Here is a 15,190-nt window from a genome sequence, read left to right as displayed (position 1 = left end):
TCCATTCAAATGTGAAGCGAATCTTTTCAAAGTTCGCAAAAACAAACAAATGCGAATTAGGTGCGTTTCCATCAAGTTGATCGAGCGGATGACGGTGGCATTGGTAACCTAGTAACCAACACTAAATAAAACACCATCAGCGGAAACAGCCGATTAGTCACATGGGTTTAATGTTCACTACTTCAGAATTTACTCGGCAAATTCGTTTTTATTTCCCATTATTCACATCTCTTTGCATCTCATTTGCAAAAACCACCTTAATCGAGTGTTTGCGAATTAAGGGATTTTTTTCCCTGAAAATATGGTGTTTTAAAAACAGGGTGATGGAAACATAGCTAGTGATTCAGTCACCGGAGTGGAAGTTTATTGGAGATAAATATAAAATTTTAGACTTTATCACACAATTCTGTCATTTCACTTCAAAAGATTTGGAATAAAGTGAACAAATCTACTTTTATGATATTTGTTGTCTTTTATGTAGCGTGCAACATTATAAAGAATCACTGTATGGAAAAGAGCAGCATGATTCTTCAAAATATCTCCTTTTGTGTTCCACTGACAAAACAGTTTACGTGTTTAGAAAAACATGATGAGCAAATAATTTTTCACTGAACTATTCCTTTAAAGAGCTGACATTTCATTTCAACAGAAGTTGTTTGTGAGGAAAAGTAATAGTTTGAGCAGAAGAATGAATGTTGTTTGCTGTGGTGGAGCTCTGAATGCCCTTTTTAGTTGGTACAGGAAACTACAAGAGTTTTTTCTGTGAGACAGACTGAACATAATGACACAGTGAAGATACAAATGACGGAGACTGGAAGCCAAAACTTGGCACACCACAAACGCACACAAATGTTCTCAAACAAACTTATACGGAAAAAAACATGCATATACACATATTACTGCAACAATAACACTCCCAGGGTGCAGTACCTTCTAATTCATTCCTTATTCATATTCGTGCTGTAATTCTTCAGGAATGCAAATTATTTGAAATAATTAAAAAAAAAAAACATATTGCAGAGCTGAGGTTGTGAAATTGTGAGGATCACTCACAACCGTTTACAAATAAATAGAGCAGGAAACCGCAATTGGTGGAAACACTTATTCTTAAACAAACATGAAAATGACTGTTTGGAATATCATACCATTGCTGCAGCTATAAATAAACATGATGATTCATGACTCAAATGTTTTTAGGAAGAAGTGAAAACTAACGACCATGTAATACAGCTAAGCAGAGGGAGAGCGGAGAGGAAAAAGGGAATAAGAGGGTTAGGGATGAAGATGAGCAGATAAATTTAAGGAAAAGATGGAGGAGATTAAGGTGAGCGGGATCAATACCAGTAGTCTCTCCTCCTGTTCCAACCAGCGCTGATCATCCTCCATCTGCTGCTGCTGCAGTAATAACTGCTCCTCCATCAGCTGAGAAAGACCACCGCGCAGAGCCACACCATCCTGAAACACACACAATTCATGAATAAATGCTAATGAAGATGATAAAAGTGATAAGAAATATATGACAGCCAAAATCAAACTGGCACTGCAGTATTGTTACTGTAGCTGTTTTAGCTACAGTACCTTCTGTTAAAGGGGACCTATAATGACCCTTTTACAAGATGTCAAATTTGCCCTTAAATGGGTGTGAGCAAAAACACGCTGTTCTTGTGTGTGTCCATTTAAATGCAAATGAGCTTCTGCTACAAGCCCGCTTTCCAGAAGAGGGGTGGAGATTTAACAGCTTGCGCTTCGGTTGCTCAACAACAACAACAAAGCTGGAGAATCTCACGCAGCCAAAATGACGACGGTGTTCAGCCTTACATTGTTCAAACCGGAGTCGGACACTGATGGAGAGACTCGGGAAGAAGTTACAACTTTTAGAATGCAACTGGATGTTTCTGAATGGTTAGTGAATAAATTTATGTAGTTGCTGTGGAGTTGATTCAACTCATCGACTAGCATGTGCCATCATGATTGACTTTTGTGTGAATCCAGCGCTGAATTGACCCTCGTTTGTGAAACAGTCCAGCGTAAAATGAAAGCATGGCAACAACACTTTACTACAACAACTCTTCCTCTTCTCTAAAGCATCCCAACATGGCCTCACCCCCTTTGTTGCGTGTTCTCGGGGGCTGGTTTTAGGTAAATTTTAGGGTTAGTGATGTCACTAACCCAGGAAGAAGCTCGTTGTAGTCCTTAAACAGCGAATTCTTTAAAAGAAAATATCTCCCTTTGCATTGAACTTTGAGCGTTGTAACTTTGCAGACATTGTTTATGCTCTAACAGCAACATTACACACTAACTAAAGTTAAAAAAATGAAATCATAATCAACCACCCCTTTAAGGTCCTGTCACATTTAACACTGCTTGGCGACATTTTGCACACAAAATCCAGTCATTTCAATAGAAATCTGTGTGATCATGAGTTTCATGTAAGACTTCGAGTTTTGTTGGTCAACAGAAAGCTGCTTGGTTTGAAAGTGCCTTCTGTGTGAGCAGTGCTTCATACTTCATACCTTTTTTGCCTGCAAAACTACTACTAATAGGAATATATAAGAAACAAAAAAATAAATAAATCCAAGATAAAACCTCAAAATGACTGATTTGAGATGTTCTTCGTGGCAGCAACTCCCTTTAGGTCACACAGACCATGAGAATTGCATGAGAAGCATCAGCATGTTGCTAAACTAACTACTTGATATTCTAATAAGCACAAACAATAAACATGCAATAAACTTTCAGTACTTAAAATATATTTACATGTATAAATAACATTCTTTCTATGGACCATTTTGGACAAACAGTTATTTCTGAACCACAATGCAATTTGCCTAATTCATGAAGGACACTCAGTGCAACCTTAGATTTTGGCCAAAATTAGTTTCCTTAAAAGGCCTTAAACATTTGTTGTTAATGTTTAAAACTGTCTTCACATTGGAAGCATCTCAATGATGCCTAAAATGGTGTTTATGTTGGCAGCTCATTCTGTTTTGAAACAGAGCTTAGATTTTAGTAGACAGAAAAAATGCAGTTGTTCTCTTCTAACCTCCATGGTGGGGTTCCACATGTGATCCTGAGTAGTTCTGCGATGGTTCCAGCTGTCGTGGTGATCAAGTCCAGTCCCTGCGGCCTGGGGAGGGTACATCCCGCCAGGCACGGGAAGCAAGCCGTGTATGCCAGAGTGCCCTGCCATCTACAACATCATGCCAAATGCACATTTAAAGCAAACTTTTTTTTCTTCATAAACATTCAGGGGTTAATTCTGCAATTCAACTTGTGGAGGATGCACCAGACAACTATCTAATAGTCAGAACCAACCCAAATCATTCTTAATGAATTTACCCCGTTGGTATTAGACTAATACAAGTTCTGTACCTGGTAATGATTGTGCTGGCCAATGTGCTGAGGACTAGGGTAGAATCCTTCACTGGAACGGGGACTTGGATAACCAGGTCGACTTGGCTGTAATCACACACACAACTATGTCAATATATTATCACATCTTGACCAGTCAGGTTAAGGTTAGGAGATGCTGTTAAAATCAGTCCACCAGACGTACACAAAATTCTTGAGCATTTTGTGTGGATGAAGATTTCAGGCTGTTGAAGGAAAAAAAAAATGAAAACGGTCAAACGTAAAATGCAAGCAGTTAGTTAAACGTTAACACAATGCATGTGTTATGTTATTGTAGTTATACAATACATGGAAGAAGGACCGGGGGGTAATAATATATTAGAAGGAAGGGATTGAAGAATGAATGCTGTTTGACAGGAGGCGGTCCTCATCTGATTGGTTGGGATACTCTGAGTTCAGCTGCGGGTGGGAAAACGACAGACAGACTGATCTACCTTATAAACCCGTTCATAGAGAGAGTCGACTGACCACAGCTCCAGATGAGCAAAGGAGGAAACAAAAGGAGAAAAAGGGGTGACAACACAGTAAAATACACTAAATGGGCAGAAAAGGGTTAAAAATGGGGAAAAAACCCATGTGAAAACTGGCACGAGAAAGATGGGATTTATTTTCTTTAAAACAAAGCAAAACAATCATCAATCTGCTTTAAGAACCAATTTTCTTTTGTTAAGAATGATGTTTTGGGGATGCAGATGGGGTTGAGAGCCTTATTACAATCTGTCTGCATTTCTGAAAATAAAGCCAAATATAAAATTTGAGATTCACACAACCACACACAACTATGGCAGGTTAATCCTTAATTTTAATATACAGTACTGTGCAAAAGTCTTATGCACGCTTTTTCAACCATTTCGGAGATGTTGCTGCAGTTCTTCTGGATTTAGTCTGTCTATTTTTTTTGTTTCTTCATGTAATCCAAGATTGACTCAGAGATCGTGTGGAGCATACCGGCTGTCGTCAGACTCCTTGTGCATACAAAAATCTCACTGGATCATTACAATTAATAGCAAAAGGAATGGTTGAAAATGTAAACTGATATTTCCTACTGACACACTGAAACAAAAGATAAATAACTGGCTTAAACCCCCTTTTTTTGGTGAAAATACTGACATGCCATACTGACAAGATTTTTGCACAGTACTCTATGTTAAACATCAGGTCTGGCACACAGTTTAGTTTACATGCATTGAAGAGGCAACATGCAGCTTTCCACACAGTTTTATCTGGAAGATTATCTGACGCTAGCATTTTTTTCTACTTGATTTTAGTCTAAAACATCTTTGATCAAATAGTGGTTCTATAATAACAACTATATTGAAGCCTAAAAAGCGCTACAATCACAGTAGTGGATGAGTCACTAAATGCGCTTACTGTATGTGCACTTTAAAAAGTTTGATTTCAGTCAGGCTAAAGTAATAATTTATCATTTTAAAATGTCATATATATGCTTTAATCCAACTAAAATCTCACTAGTTCAGTTTTTGCAAAGAACCTGACCTACAGAAGATAATGTGATTGCAACTCGGCTTTGTCTAACATGTACTGTATACACGTTAACCAGAATCTGCTTCGTGAACTTCCTCCAAAAGACAGAGGTGACGCGCAATGTGCATTTTATCCTTCATATATCCAGTGCAACAGTCAGGTTCCGGAAGTAAAAAAAAAAAAAAAAAAAAAAAAAAAAAATCACATTCAATGACTTTTAACAATAACCTATAAACCTTTAAAAACAGACATACTGTGAGCTACGAGGTTGCTAATCAATGTGATATGTATTTGTTAAGACCATCAGCCCACATTATTTCAACTTATTTTTTAAATAATTGTGTTTAACAATGGAATTCCTGGTGAAAAACTACTAAAGAAAATTGTGCCAAAAGATTTCTTTAGCACGGTCCACTCCCATGAAGCACAGCAAATGATGTAGAGTATGTAACTACTTAAATATTTGTTTATATGCATATTTTACAATAAGTTGTGACTAACCTGATAGCTGATTGGTTTGGTTCATAGCTTATAACTCTTTAACAATGACTTTTTAAAATCCCTATGGGAAAAAATGAAAGGGAAATTACTTCCGGAACCAAGGCCGATGAAAACGCGGGCAGGCACTGTTGCACTCTATTACACATTGTTGTATTTACATACGCAAAAACCCAATGTAGCTTGATTATAGACTGATTATATATTTCAGTCAACATTGCTGACTCTAATGCACTAAATCCTTTACTGCTTTTTACCACTATAACATTTAATCTGCAGCTAAAATGCCATGCATCTATAAAAGCACCTGTGCTAATGAAAAAGCTATAGTAAAACTCCTTGCTAACAGTCCTAGCACACCTGCCTGTGAGAATCTGTAGGGCACGTGGGTCAGGCTCAGCTGTTGCATGGAGGGATAGTAGGGGTCGTAGAAAGCAGGCTGAGTTGGGGGGACAGAGGGTCTCCTCCTGGGCCCCTGGGGGAACAGCAGGGAGCAGTGCAGCGGTAACGGCTGAAGCAGAAGCGAGGTCTGAGTTTGAGGGAAGGGCTGGGGATGTATGCTAAGCTGTTGTGTATTAGCATGGCACTGAGCGTGAGTGTTTTGCTGTAGCGTTTGCTGCATGTGTGGTGATCGGTTAATGATGGGTTTGTCACATGGCCCCAAAGGAGAGGCAGACGATTCGGGTTGGCGGAAGCAAAGGGCGATCTGGGAACCGAAGGGTTGCTGTGGAGGGCGAGAAGCAGCAGATGCAGACGCAGACAGACAGTCCATACTGAAGCTGTGCTGGAGGGGGCGTCTGCGGGAGGGCTACACATACACACATACACAATGAAATATGAGCTAACTAACACAAGGAAACAGGGCACAAACAGAAAGGATGACAAAAGCAGAAATTTAGTGAGACATGATATGGATGAAAGCAGATTCATTCTGGTCATTAGCACAGCGGCAGGTGTGACCAGTCAACACAAAAACAGACGTCAGCACCTGGACAGGATGATTAACAGGTCTGACAGGGAGCGAGGGGGTTTGAAAGTAAGAGTATGAAGTGCTTTAAGCCACACACAGAGTGAATGGAGAGATCAGCCCGGGCCATCAATCACCATAATGTGAGCAGCACAGGACAGGGAAGGATTTAAAACCTTGTCAAAAAGCAGACAGACTAACAATATCAATCATAAAAATAAAAACTTCAAATCGTACTGACACGCACTACCGTTCAAAAGTTTAGGTCGGTAAGATTTTTTAATATTTTTGAAAAAGTCTCACCAAGGCTGAATTAATTTGATCGAAAATACAGTAAAAACAGTAATATTGTGAAATATTACAATTTAAATTAATTGTTTTCTATTTTAATATATTATAAAATGTAGCTTAATTTTCAGTAGCCATAATTCCAGTACTCAGTGTCACGTGATCCTTCAGAAATCATTCTAATATGTTCATTTAGTTTCTTCTTCTTCTTCTTCTTCTTATTATTATTATTAGTGTTAAAACAGTTGTGCTGCTTATTATTTTTGTGGAAACCACATTACATTCAGGATTTAATGATGAATAGAAAGTTGAAAAGAACAGCATTTATTTTAAATAAAAATGATGTGAAACATTATAATGTATTTACCGCTTTTAATCAATTTTAATGAATCCTTGCTGAATAAAAGCGTATTTCCAACTAAAACAAGAAGCTGGGAAAGGACATATAAGATCAATGTTTGATCTGTTTTTCCAGAAAAGAAAGATGGTAAATTTTAAATGCATTTTTCTAAAATGAATTTAGTTAATTTTGAGGAGCATGCTAGCATATACAGATCTCAAAGCTGTCAAACAAGGACTGAAATCCATAAAAATTACAGTCTGGATTTCATGGATCTGTTGATTTTCATCCTAAAAAGGCTTCATTTGACTGAATGAATTTATTTGATCAACCAATGGGTGACTGACTTCTTTGTATTCTCCAGGTGATAAATGGAGACTAAATCTGTCTTTAGTAACAGACATAAGGAAAGATCACGACATGTCTATCATATTTATCGTCATATTAGACAGATGAAGAGAGTATTGAAGACAGAGAACCACATGGGAATAAGCATTTTTGCATATGGTAAGCACATTAAATGGATTCAAAATCTAGTTAAAATATTGAAATAAAAATATCAGGAAATATTTACATATAAATACTTAAAGATTTATTTCTAGGACACTGATTAAATGAGAAAAAAAAAAAAAAACATTGCTATGCTAATAATATAATTTGTATTAAATTAGACAAATACAAAATAGAAGCATTTCCACTGCTGGTCTCAGATGTTCAGACCCCACTGTATATAACCATAACAAATGAAAAACTAGAATGGTGTTGTATCCAAGACACAGTGATGTTACATGACAGAAGACGTGACCTGGCATTGGAGAGCTGGCATTAGCGACAAAGGGAATGTCTGAAAATTGCTGGCTAACTATAAACACACACAATAATTAATAAATCAATCACTGCAGGAAATATATTTATAGTCTTTATCTTTGAAAATCAGAAAAAAAAAAATGCATCCTGTCCTATAGAAATGTTTTAATGATACATAGACACTCTTGTATAATACTTTTTTGCTGCTAAATAAAATGTGCCAACAATATTGTAAGCACAACAGTCAACATTTTCAGGGGAAAAATTTGCTCTAGTTCTTTCTTTCACTCTAATAGAACAACAACAACCTGGTTAACGTTAAAACAAACACGCATTAATACTACTACTCCTAACAAGCCACCATGTGCTAGGGTGACAAATGGTGACACGCTGTTAACCTTGGTAATAAATCTGCTGTTCCAGATGAACTCAGGCTGCCATAAATGTAAAAACGTAAAAAACACATGAACAATCCAATGAATTTTTTTTTTTTAAAAATGTTCTTTTTGCATTCTTAGCCAGTTCCACACATTGATTAGGACATTGGTAGTCAGCTTGTTTAACATAAGAAATAGCTCAGCGCAGTTACTTACTTTGGGTGGTGCCTCGTCCGAGCCTCCTGAGTCCCAGGATACGGGAACTTGTCTCCTCATCTCCATACGGCTGCGCTCCTCTTGCTGAGCCTTCTCCTCTGCGAGGATTGTACTGCACAAACACCGGTGGAAAACATTATCAAACAACATACTTCTTCCAAAACTACAGGTCTTTATGGATCCTCGAGTTTGCGACCACTCTTGTAGAGCAGGAAAGTAATAGAACTCTTTCCCCTCAAACTTTGCTTTTATTCCTATAAATGAGAATGAGTTCAAGAGGAAGACATTTCCATTCCAACTTTATGCAATTGATTGCGAGGTGGAGTCAATCTATCATCACAGACAAGTGTAAGATACCAACCCACACACAGTCGACTACCAGGGAAAATTAAGCAACACAGACAGTCATATCATACCTCAAAAACTATTTCACAATCGAATACGCCATGAGAAGCTGTAAGTATAGTCAAACAGCCTGAATAAGAGGATGACAGGCATTTCATTGTGTTAACACGTAATTCTTCAACATTTCTCATTCTAGACTGCTACGTGAATAAAGAGACACTAATCCAAAGGCATTAAAAATAAACACTGCCTTAGTGCACATATGTACTAATATTTTAGTACATGTACTAAATGATTTTATCTGTTAAAGATATTAATAATTTTATTCAGCATACATTAGTAAGTTAATAAGTATACATTAAATTGATTGGAAAACAAAAGTGAAAGTAAAAGCATTTACCCGGTTTCCACACAAATGTTAAGCAGCTGTTTTCAACTGATAATAAGAGGAAATGTTTCTTAAGCAACAAATCTTCAAATTAGAATGATTTCTGAAGGATCATGTGACACTTAAGACTGGAGTAATGGCTGCTGAAAAAAATTCAGCTTTGCCATCACAGGATTTTTTTTTTTTTTGTTCAAACAGAAAATAGTTATTTTAAATTGTAATATTGCTTTGTAATAGCACAATATTGTTTTCACTGTGTTTTTAATCTCATGAATGCAGCCTTGGTTAGCATAAGACTTTTTTTAAAAAACATCTTTTAAAATCTTACTGACCACAAACCACAAACGGTGGTGCAGTTTCAGGGTGGGGTCTGCTCAAGCCCCAGTACATCCACAGAAATGGCTTTAGTGATCAAATAAAAACTTTACAAAAATGGAAATGTTAGTAATGACCTTAAAACTCACCACACAGTCTTTATAGCATCGATATTTGAAGCTCGTACCTGTCGAAGTCTCGCACTCAGAGGTGGCTACAAGAGGTGCGAACGCAAGTGGTGTGAAAGAACAGAGCATGTAAGTCTTAGTGGTGAGAGAATGCAAGCTGACCGAGAGAGGGACTATTTCTGGAAACTCTATTATCTCAAAGAGACCATGAGTGGATGGAGAGAGAGAGAGAGAGAGCGAGAGAGAGCGAGAGAGAGCGAGAGAGAGAGAGATGCAGGATAAACATAAGGGACACCTGTTGTGATCAATCCAGACATGCTGAGCTTCCCCACACCCAGACCATCATACACAGCCGTGACTGTTGCAGGGGTCTCAGGCCCTCAAAGACAAAAGCTGTAGCTGAATCTAATAAAACAGATTAAAAGGTGCCATGAAAAGTTTGGGCTTGATAGCTTGAGGATTAAAAATGTTTCTGAACAACTGTTAATTAAAAAACACAAATATTCATTAAAAAAAAAATTCTTAACAAAACTTTAAAAATTAAAATTGTTAATTGTTAAAATGTAAAAAAAAAAAAAAAAAAAAAAAAAAAAAAAAAAACCAGCTTAAAGGGTTAGTTCACCCAGAAATAAAAATTCTGTCATTAATTACTCAGCCTCATGGCATTCCCAGAAAGCTACTAAAAACATATTTAAAACAGTTCATGTGACTACAGTGGTTCAACTTTAATATTATAAAGTGACGAGAATACTTTTTGTGCGCCAAAAAAATAATAACAAAATAGCAACTTTATTTAACAATATCTAGTGATGGGTGATTTCAACTGCTTCATGAAGCTTCGAAGCTTTACGAATCATTTGTTTCGAATCAGTGGTTTGAAGCGTGTATCAAACTGCCAGTGTCACGTGAACTATTGAAATTCACTTATGATGTAACGAAGCCTTGTTTACTGAAATCACGTGATTTTGGTGCTACGAACCACTGATTTGAAACAAAAGATTTGTAAAGCTTCGAAACTTCATGAAGCAGTGTTTTGAAATCGTATAAATAAAGTCATTATTTTGTTTTTTTGGCGCACAAAAAGTATTCTCGTCGGTTTATAACATTAAGGTTGAACCACTGTAGTCATATAAACTGTTTTAAATATGTCTTTAGTAGCTTTCTGGGCACTGACAGTGTTAATTGTCTTGCTGTCAATGGAGGCCTCACTGAGCCATCGGATTTCATCAAAAATATCTTAATTTGTGTTCTGAAGATGAACGAAGGTCTTACGGGTGTGGAACGACATGAGGGTGAGTAATTAATGACAGAATTTTCATTTTTGGGTGAACTAACCCTTTAATAAAAAAAATTAAAAGCAAAAATCTCAAAAATCTTAAAAACATTTCTTAATAAAAATGGAAAAAATCTTAATGCTTGGGGTTGGCAGCCCTTAATCAATAAATGAATTCTTAACAAAAATGCAATAAATAAATAAATAAATAAAAATAAATAACGAAATCTATCAAAAAAAAAAAAAAAACCTGATTAAAAACATTCCCTAACTAAAAATGTAATAAAATTATCATGATTAAAAACTTTTCTAAGTGAAAAAAAAAAAAGTTACATCTAATTTTGTTGTATAGGGCTTAACAAAAAAAAATGTTTCTCAACAAAATATGTAAAATAATAATAATAATAATAATAATAATAATAATAAAGTCTGTCAAAAAAAAAAAAAAAACTATTAAAAACAAACAAAAAATGTTAATAAAACTAAATTTGTCATGACAAGGTTGGGCTTAACAGCTCTTAATAAAAAAAGGTAGAGAGTCTCTGCAGCATCTCAAAGGCCCACATACAGAATCTATGATCTTTGAGTCCCAGACTCACCCAAAACCATATCAGTCCAGCATCTTCTGCCTGCCTGTGAATAACAGACTGTCTGCTATCTCTAACCGATACTTCTCAAGTCTAATGCTGAACTTTACTGGGCTATTATGTTCCCCAGAGGGCCACTCTGTTAAAAGAAAGTGACAACATTCACACCTGGCTTATTCAGTTCATGTTAAACTGTCTATATGTTCCAGAATCAAGCACCAAACATCTCAAAATACACAGAAGTTCAGACACAAACTACAGTGCTTCTACAATGTTTAGAAAAACTATTGAGTGAGAAAAGACAAACATAATGATTCATTCCTCAGTTTGTTTGGACTTGACTTTCTGCAATCGCTGACAAAGACTTCTGATGAACAGACAATTGTTTGAGCTTCCTGTGTGTCAAATCCATGTGGCTTCATTACATAAATCTGTGATTTCATTTTATAATCCTCACTTCTTCTCAGTATGCACTGATGAAATAATAATAAAGGGTTAGTTCACCCAAAAATGTAACTTCTGTCATTAATTACACGCCCTCATGTCGTTCCAAACCCGTAAGACCTTCGTTCATCTTCAGAACACAAATTAAGATATTTTTGATGAAATCCGAGAGCTTTCTGACCCCCCCATAGACTGCAATATTTTACAATAAAGAGAAGAAATTGTTGAATAAAGTCATTTTTTTTTTGTCTTTTTGTGCACAAAAAGTATTCTTGTTGCTTCATAACATTAAGGTTGAGCCACTGTAGTCACATGGACTTTTTTAACAATGTCTTTCCTACCTTTTTGGGCCTTGAATGTGGTAATTGTGTTGCAGTAAGGGTCAGAAAGCTCTCGGATTTCAGCAAAAATATCTTAATTTGTGTTCTGAAGATGAACAAAGGTCTTACGGTTTTGGAACAACATGAGGGCGAGTAATTAATAACAAAATTTTCATTTTAAGGTGAACTAACCCTTTAAGAGATAACTTTGGGGAAGGTACATAAACTTTATGTTCTGTTAAAACTGCTGTTTAGCAATCATAACCATGACACTCTTTTAAAACAAACCCCATCAATGTTGACCTTGAGTCTTGAGATAAGATCATAAAGACCATAAATCCACCAATCATAGAAGTATACAGTGGCTAATTTCCTTATCAAACACAACAGGATATTGACTAAACCTCTGCTTTGATAACTTCAGCACCAGTTATGGCTGCAATCTGGCTTTATAATTGGTATTAACAGTGCAAATATTTACAGGGTCTCTTAGAAACAGATGTGCTACAATTTAATGTACAACCAAATTAATGAGGGTAGAGAGAGGGAACTGTTTTTTCCATACGCATTTTAACAATTTGACTCCATCCAAGATACCTAACAAGGAATACATTTGGAAACTCGAGATGCAACATGACATATCTGTCTCAATTTGGATATCTGGGGCATTTATGTATAACTTGAGATTTTGGAAATATCTCATGCTGTCAAATCTGTTTTATATCAAATAGAAAACTTGGATGTTTTGCTGAAGGCAGACAAGATTCCTCAGATTACTGAGGAATCAAGTGTTTGATGGCCTGTCAGAGCACAGGTTGTTTTTCCCCTCTCCATTAGCATTTACGGGAACTGACTGCATGTGTGGACAAGAACAGAATTTGGGAACTCAATACTATTGTATCATGAAAGATGCAGGGAGTGTGTGCATGCCTGAAAGAGTCAGGGAGAGATAAACACTCAAGGATGTGTGAGAAAGAAAGAAGGAGAGGATGATTTTTCTCATAGTTGCTATTTTAACAATAAAATCAGGTGGAGACAGGAAGTGTCATAGACACAGAGTGAGTCAAGGCTTAACAAGATTATGCAATTCTCTATGTTTACATTTACGTGTACGGTAAGAAATATTAATGCTTTGGAAAGAAGTCTCTTTTGCTTACCAAGGCTGCATTTACTTCATCAAAAATACAGTCAAAACAGTAATATTATGAAATATTATTACAATTTAAAAGAACCGTTTTTTTTTATTTTGATATAATTTAAAATGAAATTCATTTCTGTGATGGCAAAGCAGAAATTTTAGCATCATTATTCCAGTCTTCAGTGTCACATGATCCTTCAGAAATCATTCTAATATGCTGATTTGCTGCTCAAGAAACATTTCTTATTATTATCAGTGTTGAAAACAGTTGTTAATATATAAAATATTAAGTGCCGTTTAATATTTCTGTAAAAACTGTGATACTTTTCTGTAAGGATTGTTTGATAAATAAATGCTGTTGAAATTTCTATTTGAAACAGAAATATTCTGTAAAACTATAAATGTCTTTACTTGCTGAATAAAAGTATTAATTTCTTTAAAAAAATAGTTTTACTAAACCCAAACTCTTGAATAGTAGTCTATATGTGCATGGGAAGATGTTTTTGTTTTAAATGTATAAAACCTCCAACTACAAATTACATTATAAAACAGAGAAATATAAATAAATAAATAATTCCATTGAACATCTTTAGTGAAAAAAAAAAAAAATGTTGTAAATAAGTCTAACAATAAATGTTAAAATTCTAAATATAAAATTAATAAATAAAATTAAATTAAATCAATTAATGAGTGAGTGCTACTGTACTGCTAAATCTGATAAAATGCTCATTTTAAAACTGTAATTATAAATAACTATAGCGTTGAGTAAATTATAATAAAATATTTGTGATAAAAAAAATATATATACAACATAAATATAAAACAATGTATCAACAGCTACTAGGAAAGAGTAAAATAAAGAAAATATTCCTGCTCCCCATTCATTAGTGTTTAAACATTAGTGTTGACTTCACAAAAAAGCTCTTGTATGATATCAGAAAACATAAAAATATAGTGCACATATGGACATGGACAACATATATGGAACAGTAACAACCACTGTAAATGAACAGCATATATATATATTATATATATATATATATATATATATTATATATATATATATATATATATATATATATATATATATATACACACACACATACACACACAATATAGAGCAAGCTAAGCATTGGTGTCATGCAGCCCTAAACCAGACTAGTAAATGTCACTTGGACTTGAATAACCTACATGAGCACCACAGCTAAATGTGTTGAAGCAAACCACAGCTCGGACATGATATCCATTACAGGTCTAACCTCATTGAACTCAATCAAGTATGGGTGGATGCTGGGCTGAATCGCTACCTGCTGCACCAGCAATCTTTAAACAATCCCTGCAGTCTGACAGTTTATACTAGAGCATTACAGCGCCATCTACTGCTATCAGGCAGATTCATTTACTGTGGCTATGAGACTAAACCAGGAAGGTGAGTGTGTAAGTGTAAGGACAACCACAGATTAAGTTTTTACGTATGCAAACAAAAATAATTCAAAACCATGATAACCTTTAATATTCAAAAGCAGCTCATAGTGAATGGAGCAGAATTTGTGCAAAATGGACAACCTTATGTGGACTGACCTTAGTTGGCCTTTGAGCTCAGTGAATCGTGGCCGTTTGCTGGGATCGTACGCCCAGCACTTGGTCATCAGGCTGTAGAGGGTCGGTGGGCAGTTGGGCGGCATAGCGAGACGCTCGCCGTTCTCTATCCGACCAATCACGTCGTTATTCTTCACGCCTTGAAACGGCTTCACTCCGTACATCAGTATCTCCCACATACACACACCTAAAACACAAACATAAAGTGAGTCTAGATGTACATGAAGACGATCGCAATATTCCACTTTAGATGAAACCCAACTT

General features: G+C 35.8%; 1 protein-coding gene across 12 annotated transcripts in view; it reads right to left on the bottom strand.

Moving 5' to 3' along the window:
- The window catches only part of ptk2ab (protein tyrosine kinase 2ab), a 71,239-nt gene that overhangs the window by 9,617 nt on the left and 46,432 nt on the right, over positions 1–15,190 (bottom strand). For 7 of the 12 annotated variants that reach the window (XM_051865384.1, XM_051865387.1, XM_051865385.1 and 4 more), the window contains 6 exons: positions 14,909–15,113; positions 8,390–8,501; positions 3,846–3,884; positions 3,373–3,459; positions 3,044–3,190; positions 1,342–1,455 (listed from right to left, as the gene is read on the bottom strand). In XM_051865384.1, the coding sequence (XP_051721344.1) occupies positions 1,342–1,455; positions 3,044–3,190; positions 3,373–3,459; positions 3,846–3,884; positions 8,390–8,501; positions 14,909–15,113 (704 nt within the window). Of the gene's footprint in view, positions 1–1,341; positions 1,456–3,043; positions 3,191–3,372; positions 3,460–3,845; positions 3,885–8,389; positions 8,502–9,586; positions 9,608–14,908; positions 15,114–15,190 lie in introns of those variants that run through there. The other 5 variants (XM_051865390.1, XM_051865392.1, XM_051865391.1 and 2 more) reach the window with 2 other exon arrangements.

This window comes from Ctenopharyngodon idella, chromosome 16 (assembly GCF_019924925.1).
Source record: "Ctenopharyngodon idella isolate HZGC_01 chromosome 16, HZGC01, whole genome shotgun sequence".
Taxonomy (NCBI): Eukaryota; Metazoa; Chordata; class Actinopteri; order Cypriniformes; family Xenocyprididae; genus Ctenopharyngodon; species Ctenopharyngodon idella.
Note: the sequence above shows the minus strand (reverse complement) of the source record. Positions and strands in the feature narration are given on the sequence as shown.